Source organism: Ranitomeya imitator, chromosome 7, assembly GCF_032444005.1.
Source record: "Ranitomeya imitator isolate aRanImi1 chromosome 7, aRanImi1.pri, whole genome shotgun sequence".
NCBI lineage: Eukaryota > Metazoa > Chordata > Amphibia > Anura > Dendrobatidae > Ranitomeya > Ranitomeya imitator.
In genome coordinates this window covers 202,228,272-202,242,943 of record NC_091288.1, presented here as the reverse complement: position 1 = coordinate 202,242,943, position 14,672 = coordinate 202,228,272, and the positions used below count along the sequence as shown (strand labels likewise).

At 47.6% G+C, this 14,672-nt stretch overlaps 1 protein-coding gene across 1 annotated transcript in view; it reads right to left on the bottom strand.

The window, feature by feature from the left end:
• IFT140 (intraflagellar transport 140) overlaps window positions 1–14,672 on the bottom strand; it is a 92,658-nt gene that overhangs the window by 62,190 nt on the left and 15,796 nt on the right. Inside the window, exons 11-12 of the mRNA XM_069734405.1 lie at window positions 14,392–14,464; window positions 9,625–9,716 (exon numbers count right to left, since the gene is read on the bottom strand). Of these exons, the coding sequence (XP_069590506.1) occupies window positions 9,625–9,716; window positions 14,392–14,464 (165 nt within the window). The remainder of the gene's footprint in view (window positions 1–9,624; window positions 9,717–14,391; window positions 14,465–14,672) is intronic.

Sequence of the window (14,672 nt, the reverse complement as noted above, 5' to 3'; positions counted from 1 at the left end):
GAGGGGATCCGCCCTTCAGGAACAGGAAACCTACAGATACAAAAGGGCGGTACCTCTCCCCATGCATCAGTTGTATTTCAGAGCCTGAGAGGACTACCGCGGTTAGTAGCACACAAATATACATTATATACAGTTTATGTACAAAAATAATCAATCATAATGAACTATATACCACACGTGAGATCTATCTATCTCATTATATACATTATAGGAAGTGCAACCCCCACGTGAATAGGGAGGGAACTAAGGGTGCTGTCATGGGCCTCTGAAAAACGCCGCTACCAGTAAGTAGCTTAATGCTTTATTCGGATTCCCATGACAGCACTACGAGAGAATTACAGAGATGTAAACTACCTTAGGGAGGGACTATAGCCTGCAGCACCCTTAACCCGAAGGTGAGATCAGAAGAGAACCCCAAGTCCAACCTATAGTGCTTGAAAAAGGTGGAAGGGGATGACCACGTAGCTGCCTTACATATCTGGTCGATGGAAACTCCAGATCTTTCAGCCCAGGATGTAGCCATGGCCCGGGTGGAATGTGCCCTCAGATTCTGCGGAGCTGGACTTCCACCTGCAGTATAAGCCAGAGAGATAGCCTCCCTAATCCACTTCGCTAACGTGCACTTCGACACTCTAAGACCTTTCCTGGGACCTTGGAAGGATAGAAACAACGCATCCTCTCTCTTCCAAGCATCAGTGACTGATATATATTCTAATAGACATCTCCTAACATCTAATGTATGGAGTAACTCCTCTTTGGAATTAGAAGGATTAGGGAGAAATGACGGTAACACTATCTCCTGAGATCTGTGAAAATCTGAGGCCACTTTTGGTAAATAAGCTGGATCTGGTCTGAGGACTACGCTGTCCTGTAGAAATTCTGTATAAGGGGACAGCCTAGAAAGAGCCTGTATGTCTCCTATCCTACGAGCAGATGTAATTGCCACCAAAAACGCTGTTTTGAGGGATAGTAATTTAAGTGAGGCTGAATGTAAGGGCTCAAATGGTTCCTTAGTCAAGGCTGAAAGGACTAGATTGAGATCCCAAGGCATTGACCTTTCTTGTGTATAGGTCTGGATCTACTAGCAGCTTTGATAAACCTTGATACCCAGTAATTACCTGCAATGTTACAAGAAAATAGGGCCCCTAGGGCTGAGACTTGTACTTTTAGCGTACTTGTGGATAGACTTAGCTCTAGCCCTTTCTGCAGGAATTCTAGAATCTGGTTGATTGGTATACCCTCTTCAATATTAAAATTTGAAGAGGCCAGAAACTTCCTCCAAGTTCTAGAGTAGATCTTAGTTGTTATGTTTTTCCTACTCTTCATAAGGGTATCAATTAGGTTTGGAGAAAAACCTCTGCTTTTTAACAATGACCTCTCAAAAACCATGCCGTCAAATGGAGACCCTTCACTTGTGGATGGTTGATCGGACCTTGATGAAGTAAGTCCGGAATGTCCGGCAGTACCCAGGGGTCTTTCACGGACATGGTCCTGAGTCAGGAAAACCAAGCTCTTCTGGGCCAGAACGGAGCGATCAGTATGACTCTCGCATGATCCTCCCTTATCTTCCTGACCACCAGCGGCAAAAGATTGAGCGGGGGGAACACATATGCCAATTGGAAATCCCATCTGATCAGGAAGGCATCCACTGCCAGTGGATATTCCCTGGGATTTAAGGAACAGAAATTTATCGTCTTTCTGTTGTCCTTGGTGGCAAATAAGTCCACTTCTGGATGACCCCACATGCGGACGATCCGATTGAAGACTTTTGTATTCAGAGACCATTCCCCTTGTTTTAAGGTGCTTCGACTTAGAAAGTCTGCTCTTATATTCTCTCTCCCTCTTATGTGAACTGCGGATAAAGATAGAAAATGGTTTTCTGCTGTCTGGAGCAGTCGATCCGCTACTTCCATCAGGGACTTGGAGCGTGTTCCACCCTGGTGATTCACATAGGCCACTGCCACCTGGTTGTCGGAGAGGATTTTGACATGGTGACCCTGTAGATATACGAGGAGTTCTTTAATTGAGAATTCAATTGCCATTAACTCCTTCTGATTGGAAGAGGCTGATGTTTGGGGATCCCATAAACCCTGGACTACTACGTCACGCATGTGTGCCCCCCACCCTGTGGGGCTGGCGTCCGTCGTAACTACCCGAGTCACTTGAGTCACCCAGGGAACTCCTGCTGACAGATTGTCTTCCCTTAGCCACCATCTAAGAGATGTCAGAACCTCTGGACTCAATGTCATCTGACCCTGCAAGGAACCCTGTAAGACTCTATCATAATTCAGTACGTCAAACTGTAAAGGTCTGGAGTGGAACTGGGCCCAACGGACGGCGGGAATACAGGAAGTTAGGGAACCTAACAAGGACATAGCCTGTCTAAGAGTCATGGTTGGTTTTTTAATTGCTTTTAATACCTGTTGTTGGATATGGCGCAGTTTATCAGGTGGAAGACAGCATTGTTGGAACTCGGAATCTAACAGCAGACCTAGGAATCTCTGGGTTTTTAGGGGTTGTAATCGGGAGTTTTCATAATTCACGATCCAGCCCAGATTCTCTAGCTTAGATATATCTGTTTTTACCTGAGCAAGACAATGGTCTGCTGAGTTCCCAACTATCAGGAAATCATCCAGATAAGGGATTATGAGGATATCAGATTCACGTAAGTGTGCCATGACCTCCGCAACAACTTTAGTGAATACTCGGGGAGATGTTGAGAGGCCGAAGGGAAGGGCTCTAAATTGAAAATGTCGAACAATACCCCCCATAGACACCGCCACACGTAGAAACCTCTGAAAGTTTCCATGGATAGGAACATGATAATACGCATCCTTTAAGTCCACAACTACCATGAAGCAGTGTTTGAACAACATTTTAATTGCAGAGCTGATTGACTCCATTTTAAATGTGGCTTTAACCAGGTATCCATTAAGGGATTTAAGGTTAATAATAGTCCTAAATGATTTGTCTGGTTTCTGAATCAGAAATAGGGGAGAGTAGAATCCACGCCCTCTTTCTGACTCTGGGACCTCAATCAGCACGTTTTTGAGGCATAAACTCACAACTTCTGCCTCCAGAGCCGCCTGCTCAATAGTGGAGGAACGTAAGGGGGTTAACATAAATTTATCCCGAGGCCAGTGAATAAATTCCAACTTCAGACCTTCTGAAATAGTACCTCGGACCCAGTCACTATTTGAGATGTTAGACCATGCGGAAGAGAAGGCTGACAATCTCCCTCCCACAGGGATCGCTAGTCATTGGTCCGGTTTCTTACGTTCTTTTGAGGAACGGCGGAACATGTAACCCGTACCTCTCCTGCGTCTATCCTCCCATCTAAAATTCTCTCTAGCGGGCGAGGATGCGCGCTTCCTTCCGCGACCAAATCTCCTCCTGTTGAATGGACGCCGATAAGAAGCTGATGACAAACTCGGGAATTTTTTCTTGTCATCTCCAGCCTTCTCAAGCAGGTCATCCAAGGTTGGTCCAAAGAGGTATTCCCCTTTGCATGGGATAGCGCATAATTTGGACCTTGATTGAATGTCACCCGACCAACATTTCAACCATAGGGCTCTACGAGCCGCGTTGGAGACTCCTGCTGCTCTGGCCGCCATTCTGACCGAATCGACCGACGCGTCCGACAGGAAAGCCGCAGCATCTTGAATCACCGGAAGCGCACGTAGAATGGAACTTCTGGAAGCGCCTTCTTTAAGCTGGGATTCCAACTGTTCCAGCCAGACCATTAGGGATCTAGCTGTACAAGTCGCAGCCACCGCTGGTCTCAACGATCCGGCTGCCATCTCCCAGGTACCTTTAAGGAAGGTATCCGCCTTCCTGTCAAGGGGGTCTTTAAGGGATCCCATATCCTCGAAAGGTAATGCGGCCTTTTTTGATGCCTTTGCTACCGCAGCATCTAATTTAGGGGCCTTGTCCCAGGTATCCACAGTCGTATCCTCAAAGGGATATCTGCGTTTTAAAGCTGGTGGTAATGAGCCTTTCTTCTCCGGTTTCTTCCATTCCCGGAGAATCAGGTCTTGAATTTTATCATTCACCGGGAAGGACCTACGCTTCTTGTGTTCCAAGCCACTGAACATTAGTTGCTGACGGGAAAGCGGAGTCTTAGGTTCTTCTAGGCCCATCGTACCTCTGACCGACTTAACTAATTTATCCACTCGGTCCAGAGGCAGACAGAATCGGCCAGATTCCTCTTCTGACGACGAGGAAGAGAGATTTGAGCCGTAAGAACCTTCGTCCTTATCTTCCTCTGACGAATCAGAGATCACCGAGGTTCTCTGTTTTGAACTTCCCGCCTGGGACATAGACCGCAGGGATTCCCTTACTTCTGTACGGATCATCTCACGTAGATTAGCCGTAGATGCAGATTCTTCCGCTACCTAGGGGAGGACAATAAGGGTGATACCATCTATCTAGCCTGATGTCACTCAACCCCTCCACTCCTGTAGACCTCACCGTCTGTTGTATACAGGAGGCGCATAATTTTTTAGTATAAGAATCTGGTAACGGGACTTCACACAGGGCACACTCCTTATGTTTCGACTTTGTACTTTTCTTTCCCTAAAATGACAAAGTATAAGGGGCCCGCGTCACTGAGTGAGCATTCACGTAGATCACTTACCAGTGTACGCCAAAAAAAGGTACCGGAACACGAGGGGGTTCTTTGCCAGTCGATGCTCTAGATCCCTGCTTGGACGAGCTTTTACGGCTGGACTGGTCACTCCTGGCATGCTCCTTCTCCGTGGGCTTTTGTCGCACCTCCTCCGGCAACTGAAGCTGCCGCTCACCATCACTCTCCATGATGTGGATGTGACCAAAGGCAGAGCTCTATTCCCAGCTCCTGCTTAAATCCCCCCTCAGATCCGGTCAGCAGGCTGCCTGGCGCCACTCTCATTGGTTGCGGCTGATGAGGCTACAGCTGGGGGGTCAGCGCAGTGTGTGAGGAGACCGGCGTTCAGGATCGATGGGCGCCGCCATCTTGGATGAACTGCGCATGCGCAGTTACCCAGAGACCGGAAGCGCCTGCTGACTCCGCCCCCTCGATGTCACTGCACCGGAAACGCTCCAGCTAACGCTGAGAGCGATGCAGGACGCCGAAGAGCACGCAGCAGCGCTCCGGATAGCTTTCCCCTCCTGGCATCGCTACATCACCACCGCGCTGCACCCCACATGGACCGAAGGAGCGCTATACTTACCGGCGCCGGCGCTAACGGAGATCAGGAATCCACTGGACTCTGCTCCCTGCTGTCTACATCACTGACGTGCAGTCCAGCCAGGACCACCGTGATGTCTTCCAGGAGCTTCCGCACCGGTCGAGGTAGGAGACCCCCCCGCTACTTGAATCGACCGGCCGGCCTGGGATCCACTACGAGATTCATCTGTAGGATCCTGTCCCTCCAGGAACAGGAAACCAACTGATGCATGGGGAGAGGTACCGCCCTTTTGTATCTGTAGGTTTCCTGTTCCTGAAGGGCGGATCCCCTCTCTCGTAGTGCTGTCATGGGAATCCGAATAAACTTTATTTTTCTTCCCAAGTTTAAGAAAAACTGATGCCACTCAGACAACACTCTGATCAAAATAATAGTATCCATTTTTTTTACACGTGGGAAAAAATCGGACGTGTGAATGAGCCCTAGAGTTTCAATGTTAAATCTGGAGAGCCTGTCGGTGTAGGAAGTCTTACATTCAACGATCCCTGAAAAATATATGCAAAATAATGCTTCCCCAGAAGGAGAAAAACTGACTCTATACTGCAACCTTAATAGAATCTCAGCTAGCAAACCTGTCCTGAACTGATGAGGAGTAAAAAGTCAGAAACAGCCATCTACAGAGAGGAGTCTCTGGCTCAGCTGCTATCTCTAGATACGTCTCCAGGCTGTATTAGGTGTCAGACACCTACAAGTGGTGCTAGATAGGTGATTTCTCATCACTGGACAACCCCTTCAAGCATCAATCTGACAAGAAGCATCATGATTTTTTTCATCCTATCTACCCACATAAAGAGAGAATTCACATTAGGTAGTTTCCCAGCCATGAGAATCGCCTTATCGTGGCTGTTGGGTACAAATGAGTTGGCCAATTTAAGCGCCAAGTATTCTCAATTTTTCGTATTTTCTAGAGCAGTAATGCAATTCATATATGAGGTGCACTCTGTGCGCATCTACTCCCCCTCCAACTTCCAACTGGCTGTCATTTACCGCCCCCCAGGGCCAGCCACCACCTTCTTTGACCACTTCACCACCTGGCTACTTCATTTCCTTTCTGCGGACATCCCCACTATCATCATGGGCGACTTCAACATCCCCATTGACACTTCCCTCTCAGCTGCCACTAAACTTCTAACTCTCACTTCCTCCTTCGGCCTTGCTCAATGGTCTTCTGCAGCCACTCACAAAGACGGTCACACACTGGACCTCATCTTCACCCGCCTCTGCTCTCTATCTAACCTCTCTAACTCACCTCTTCCACTCTCTGACCACAACTTTCTCACATTCATCTCTCTCCACTCCATGTCTACAATCCCCACCCCACAAACTTTCACACCCTCGCAGAAATCTTAAACATCTTGACCTACATTCATTCTCTGAATCCCTCCTCCCTCTCACAGACATAAGTTCCCTACACAATGCAGATGCTGCTGCCGCTCTATATAACACCACAATAGCTGCAGCTTTGGAATCTGCTGCCCCACTTACACATACCAAAGCTCGCAAAATCAACAGACAGCCCTGGCACACCAGCCTGACCAAAGAACTCAGGCGAGCTTCCAGGGCTGCTGAGCGCAGATGGAAAAGATCCCACTCTAACGAGCACTTCATCGCATTCAAACAGTCCCTCACTACTTTCAAGACCACACTCGCCACAGCTAAACAAACCTACTTCTCATCTCTCATATCCTCTCTGTCTCACAACCCTAAACAGTTATTCAACACCTTTAATTCTCTCCTCCGTCCCCCAGCACCCCCTCCCTCCCCACTTATCTCCGCTGAAGACTTTGCCTCATTTTTCAAGCAGAAGACTGATAGCATTAGAGACAGTTTTGATCAACAACCCCCAGAGCCCTTCCTCCCGACTTCCCAGCCCTCCACCTCCAAAACCAACTTCTCCACCATTACAGAAGATCAACTCTCCACTCTACTCTCAAGATCGCATCTCACCACCTGTGCACTTGACCCGCTCCCATCCCACCTCATCCCAAACCTCACCACAGTCTTCATCCCAACCCTAACCCATCTCTTCAACCTATCACTAACAACTGGTGTTTTCCCCTCAAGCTTTAAACATGCCTCCATCACACCTATCCTCAAAAAGCCTTCTCTTGACCCATCCTCTGTATCTAGCTATCGCCCCATATCACTTCTCCCCTATGCCTCCAAACTACTGGAACAACATGTTTACCTTGAACTGTCCTCCCATCTCTCTTCTTGCTCCCTCTTCGACCGCCTACAATCAGGCTTCCGGTCACACCATTCCACTGAAACTGTCCTAACTAAGGTCACCAATGACCTCTTAACCGCCAAGAGCAAGCGACACTACTCTGTCCTCCTCGACCTGTCGGCTGCCCTTGACACAGTGGACCATTCCCTATTATTACAGACCCTCTCATCCCTTGGCATCACAGACTTGGCCCTATCCTGGATCTCATCATACCTAACAGACCGGACATTCAGCGTCTCCCACTCACACACCACCTCCTCACCTCGCCCTCTATCTGTCGGAGTCCCACAAGGTTCAGTCCTTGGGCCCCTGCTCTTCTCCATTTACACCTTTGGCCTGGGACAGCTCATAGAATCTCACGGCTTTCAGTATCACCTCTATGCTGACGACACACAGATCTACATCTCTGGACCAGATATCGCCTCCCTACTAACAAGAATCCCTCAATGTCTGTCCACTATTTCATCCTTCTTCTCCGCAAGATTTCTCAAACTTAACATGGACAAAAAAGAATTCATCATCCTTCCCCCATCTCACGCGACCCCCCCAACGAACCTATCCATTACAGTAAATGGCTGCCCACTCTCCCCAGTCCCACAAGCTCGCTGCCTCGGGGTAATCCTTGACGCTGATCTCTCCTTCAAACCACATATCCAAGCCCTTTCCACTTCCTGCCGACTTCAACTCAAAAATATTTCACGAATCCGTTCATTCCTCAACCATGAATCTGCAAAAACCCTAGTCCATGCCCTCATCATCTCTCGCCCTGACTACTGCAACCTCCTGCTCTGTGGCCTCCCCTCTAACACTCTCGCACCCCTCCAATCTATTCTAAACGCTGCTTCCCGACTAATCCACCTGTCCCCCCGCTATTCCCCGGCCTCTCCCCTCTGTAAATCCCTTCACTGGCTCCCCATTGCCCAGAGACTCCACTACAAAAGCCTAACCATGACATACAAAGCCATCCACAGCCTGTCTCCTCCATACATCTGTGACCTCGTCTCCCGATACTTACCTACACGCAACCTCCGATCCTCACAAGATCTCCTACTCTACTCCCCTCTTATCTCCTCTTCCCACAATCGCATACAAGATTTCTCTCGCGTATCACCCCTACTGTGGAACCCTCTACCACAACACATCAGACTCTCGCCTACCATCGAAACCTTCAAAAAGAACCTGAAGACCCACCTCTTCCGACAAACCTACAACCTGCAGTAACCACAGATCGACCAAACCGCTGCATGACCAGCTCTACCCTCACCTACTGTATCCTCACCCATCCCTTGTAGATTGTGAGCCCTCGCGGGCAAGGGTCCTCATTCCTCCTGTACCAGTTATGACTTGTATTGTTTAAGATTATTGTACTTGTTTTTATTATGTATACCCCTCCTCACATGTAAAGCGCCATGGAATAAAAGGCGCTATAACAATAAATAATAATAATAATATATCATATATTTAATGTTTTCATGCTATAGCGTTACAGAGTGCAACTCTATTTGTTGGTCATGTTTTATTCCTACCGCCAGAACTATTTGTATGGAGGAGTCATGACATACTGTAGCCTCAGAGCTGTGGCACTGATATTATACAATCTTACCATCAGCAGGGATTCGACCATCTGCTCTTTTGATATCTCAGTATGGTGCACCCTTATCAATAAGGTTCTGTGATACTTCCTCCTAAGGATAACGCTATGCAAGTCATGTATCTAATATGTGATAGATACATGTAACATACAGATTAAATATTACAAAAAAATTTTTTTGGCAGTGAAGGTGATCAATGAGCGGAACAGGCGACCATGAGAGTTGGTGCGTTCTCCTTCAATGGGAGTCTTCAAACAGAGGCTGGGCAGACATCTGTCTGGGATGGGTTAGTGAGTTCTGCATTGGCAGGGGGTTGGACACGATGACCCTGGAGGTCCATTCCAACTTTAACATGCTATGATTGCATGAAGAATATCACATAAGTGAAATTTGGGATCTCAGATCACCAATGGTTTCAAGAATGAAGAAACCCTAAGGAAGGATCACATCGAGATGGATCTATAAAATATAGATCAGAAGATTACAATGACAGAACTTTCCTTGGATTCTGTAGCTCGAAAGAATTATATATTCAGGTTAAGAAATGTGATAATCTTCTCATATCCAAGTCAGTACTTACTTGCAATGTACGGATTTGGACCCTGCCTGGCTCTACAGTGTAGACGTTTTCCTCGTGAATTGCCAACACGGGAGACTCGCTGGCAAAGGAACCTGAACACACACACAAAAAAAAGAAGAGCAAAGTAAAATAAAAAGCAAAGAATGAAATTTGTGTATACTGCTCATCAATCACAACTATTAATAAATTATCACACTTAGAGATACTTTATTAATAGTTGGATAGGATAGAGACAAGTAGAAAAAAATCCAGCTTCTGGCAACAATCCAAAAAAATATGAAAATTCTTTATTAAAAGACACTTTAAAATTTCAAAAATTCCATGGCACATTGCGGGGGACAGGGAACACCATGGCGACGTACCGACGGACGTTGAAGTTTTTTAGCACAACGTGGGCAGCGGATGCAGTGTTTCAACGCACCCGCTGCCCATTGTGAAGTCCCAGGGAGGAGGGGGAGGAGTTCCGGCCGCGCCTGCGCAGTTTAAAATGCAGGACCCGGCGTACGAAAAACAATCCCTTGAACGTTTTTTCGATACGACGGCCCGCCAAATACCGACGCATCCAGTGCACGACGTATGGAACGTGTGTCCATACGTCGCGATGCGTCGGTATAACAAGTCTATGTCCAAAAAAAAACGTATCCTGCGGGCAACTTTTCAGGATGCGTTTTTTTCACAGAACGACGCATTGCGACGTCTTGTAAAAGACGGAAGTGTGAAAGTGGCCCTATGCACGGTCTATGACAACGACGGTGCGGGAAGGAAGATGCAGTTCTTTCCCAGTGACCCCCGTATCACAGGGGGCTCCGGGCGCCATCCTCATTTATGAGAAGGAGGAGACGGGACTCACTAACCAGGTACTGTCCCCCCTTCTCCACAGTTCCCCTTCAGGGTGGCGGTGGTCTGCATTCTGCCATTCCGATGCGTCACTATAGGTGATTCACACCTAATTTAGTCCCGGTTTCCCCTAGGGCCTTCACGCTTGAGCACGGGGCTTCATCCTATCAGGGCCTATTTTTCCTCCCTTTCAGAGTTCATCTTTTCAGCGCGTGGCAGTCCTTGCGCAAACTTTCTGCCAATTACAGCCACTCCACACACTCGGCGGGCCTGCCAATCAGTGTGCAAGGATTTTCTATGAGTCTATCGGATCATTTGGCTCATTTCCGTGGGTTCTCCGGCTCTGAAGCATCCGCAGCTCCAGACACTGCCTGCAGCACCTACTCCAATAGTTCAGCGCTGACCTCATCAGGACCAGGTATGCTCTGTCCAGGCTGTATTTTTTTTTACTTCTTTTCATAGGCTTAGCCCTCCTCAACAGTATCCCTCAGGCCCTTACATATGCCCAGGCCTAGGGAGCCTTACTCTTGTCCCTCCCCTATTATCATTCACTATGACTGTGCCCCCTGCAAAAAGAAGTGGCCCACAGGCCAGAACTCGGCCATCAGCCAGACCTGCAACCTTCCACCGTGCTTGCATCACAGGAGCCCCCTGCCACTCGGGAGGAGAGCACACGCCTTCCCCTGGAGAGGGTTGTTGCTATCAGTTTCTTATCTGACCAAGATATCACTGTCTCTGGTGCAGGTCATGAAACATTTAACAAACCTGTCTGAACGTCTACCAGGCAGCGTCACACACACCTCATCACCAACCTCAGAAAGGCAGATCAAGGGCTAGGTCCAAGAAGCAGGATCGTGCCAGCTCTCCGGCCCCTTCTACGTCATCTATGATGCCCTCAATATCCCACGCTTCCTCTCCCGAGGTAACCCTGGGGTCCGAACCGGAGTCCGAGTCAGATTCTGAGCCCGACACGGATCAAAACCCAAGCTCCAGGAGATGGTGGACAGCCTCATATCGGCAGTTATCCAGACCCTTGATATTAAAAGAGTACGAGTGTCCTCCCCAGGACCACTCTATCTTATTTAATAAGGTTAAACGTCCCTCCCAGACATTTTCTAACCATAAAGAGATTGAAGAAATCTTTACAAAACACTGGGAACATCCGGAAAAGCGTTTCCCTAGTAGAAAACAATTGGATATCTTGTATCCTTTTAATCCGGATCTCGTTAACAAGTGAACAGTAACCGACCGTGCATCCGCCAGTCTCTCGCCTGTCCGCCCAAACGGTTCTGTCTCATAGTGGACTCCTCAAGGGAGGCGCTAACAGATAGATCAAAGCCCTAGCCAAATCAGCCTTTGAGGCTGCTGGTACATCCCTTTGTCCTGCCTTGGTGCTTCCAAGTGGGTAGCCAAGTCAGTTTCCACCTGGGTAAAACTCCTTGTCAGGGCACGTTATCAGCCTTGTCCACAGATGAGCTGGCTGACCTCGCGGACTAAACCGCTCATGCTGGAGAATACTTACTCATCGGATCCCTGGAGGCGGACAGCAGTTCAGCCCGTGCTACCAGTAATTCCAACCTTTTTGTTTCTACAAAAAAGGACGGTTCTCTCTGTCCCATTCTGGACTTCAAACGACTAGACGAGTCCATCTCAGTCACTTCAGAATGGAGTCTCTTCGCTCGGTAATCGCATCTATGGAACCCGAGGAGTTCCTCTGCTCCGTGGACATTAAGGATGCTTAATGAGCAAGACTGCCTAGTGCAGTCGAAACGCGTCGACTGGGTCATGTCGACCATGTAAATTTTTCTTTTATATGCACTATATTTTCTTTTGAGAAAAAAAAAAAAAAAAAAAAGGAAAATCCAGTCCTGTTGAGCCGGACTCCAATTTTTTCTATTTTCATTAAGGATGCTTACCTTGACATTCCGATTTGTGCACAGCATCAGAAATGTCTCCAATTTGCGGTTCAGGGAAAACACTACCAGTTCACCACCCTTCCCTCCAGCCTAGCCTCTGCCTCCAAAGTGGTTACGAAAGTGATGGCCCGTCATGGCTATTCTTCGATCCATAAGGATATTCATTATCCCCTATCTGTATGATCTCTTGATCAAGGGCCAATCCTTCCGAGACTGTTGGCAGAGCCTTTAGATCACTCTGGACAACCTGGCCTGTCTCGGCTGAATAGTCATCAGGTCGAAATCTTCCTCGATTCCAGCCCATTGCATAGTATTCTTAGGCATGATGTTCAACACTGCATCCAGAGGCAGAAATCTCAGTTCGTCGCCTGGGGATTCGTTCTTTAAGGCGCCCATCCCCAACGCTCTCTTTGACTCTGCATGAGTGTTCTGGGGAAGAAGTTGCTGCCATGGAAGCAGTACCTTTTGCCCAGTTCCATACCCATCTCCTTCAGTTTGAGAAAAGAGGATCTCTTCACTGGACTGTGCCATTCTTCTGCCCATCTCTGTGAGGCAGTTGTTGGCAAGATGGATTCTCTCCCACTCCATTATATACAGGAAACCATTCCTTCTCCTTCACTGGCAGGTGGTCACAACTGACGTCAGTCTCCTCGAATGGGGGTGGCGGTCTTCCTGCATCCCACAGTCCAAGGTCGCTGGAATTGTCGGGAAGCCTCCCTTCCCATCAATCTTCTAGAAATCAGGGCAATCTACCTCTGCCTCCTCCACTGGCAGGATGTGAACTAAATAGCAAAGCCACAAAAAGAGTACTAAAAATACTCCAAAAATTCAAGAATTAATACAGCAAAAAAGGGGCAGCAGTATTTACCTGCCCAGGTCTCAGATCTAATGTGGCAAACCCATATAGTAAAGATGGCGGCAACACTGGTAAGAAATACTGATGAGACAACCAGTTCATGGAGGTGGTGATTGCTAAGATTTAATTTGCACAAAAGTGGATTGTATAGGGTACTGGTCACACACAGGTAATGCACAGTATCTGGATTACAGCTTATTAGTGACGCCCATACAATTGATTAGGTGGACTGCCCAGCACTGTCTAAGAACCGCTTCTTTCAGACCTTCTGATGCCTTGTTTGTCATCCCTGAGGGTCGTCGCAAGGGTCTACCATCGTCAGTCTAGCAAGGGTCGCCCTGCTTCAAAGCCTACCATTGTCCGCTGAATTTGCTCGGTTATACTGGAGGCATATCGCGTAAAGACAGCCTTCCCCATACAGGAGTAAGGACTCAATCCACCCGAGCGATGAGGGCCTCCTCAGCTGTTCGCCACCAGGCTTCTGCAACCCAGATTTCAAGACTGCTACCTGGCCTTCTCTTCACACTTTAGCGAGGTTCTATCGAGTACATACCTACGTTCTGCCTGAGAAGGAACGTTCTGCAAGCGGCAGTCGCCCGCTGTCCGACTTGACTTGTCCAAGTTATTCTGTTCCCTCCCTTGTGACTGCTTTGGGACATCTCATGGTTACCTGTGTCCCCCAATGAAGAGATAAAGAAAGAGGGATTTTTGGTACCCACCGTAAAATCTCTTTCTTGGGGGACACAGCACCCTCCCTTGTTTTGTGCCTACGTGTTTATGCTTTTTTTTTTTACAGTATTTTCTTCATGATGAGCTTTATTCATATGGATGGTTGATGAGTCTATATGCAGTGTATCTCGAGTTTGTTTTTCCTGAAGAAGTTGGATGCCTTTGATACGTGTTGATAATAAACCGCATCGTTACCAATCCTGTCTCCTGGAATCTTCCTTTGGATCTTCTTCAGCAGCGCAGAGGATCTACCTATTCCCTGTTGGCACTTCACCGGTTTTCTTTAAATTGTTGTGTAACACACAACTGAACCAGGTGAGCGTTCCCTTTCACAATACTGTCTTTGATCATTAGATATCCCTGTTATCCCCGCATAACCTAAAATGTAGAGCTACAGTATAAACAGGTGGATGAAAGCGATGTATGTACCTGCATTCCTAAGGGTGGGTCCACTGAGTTCGTAGACTGTTACCATTCTGCCGTTCCAAACTGCAACTATTTCCTGAAAAATATAGTAAAAAAAATTAACTTGCATCAACAACATATTCTGTAGTTTCCGTTATGATGGCTTTCCTCTCAACAATGACCAAAATTAATTATCAATGAATGAAAGGAAAGAATCCAACAAAAAGCTTAAAACTGAATCTGTCACTAGGTATTTGCTACCCCATCTAAGAACAGTATGATGTAGGGAAAGAGACCCTGACTCC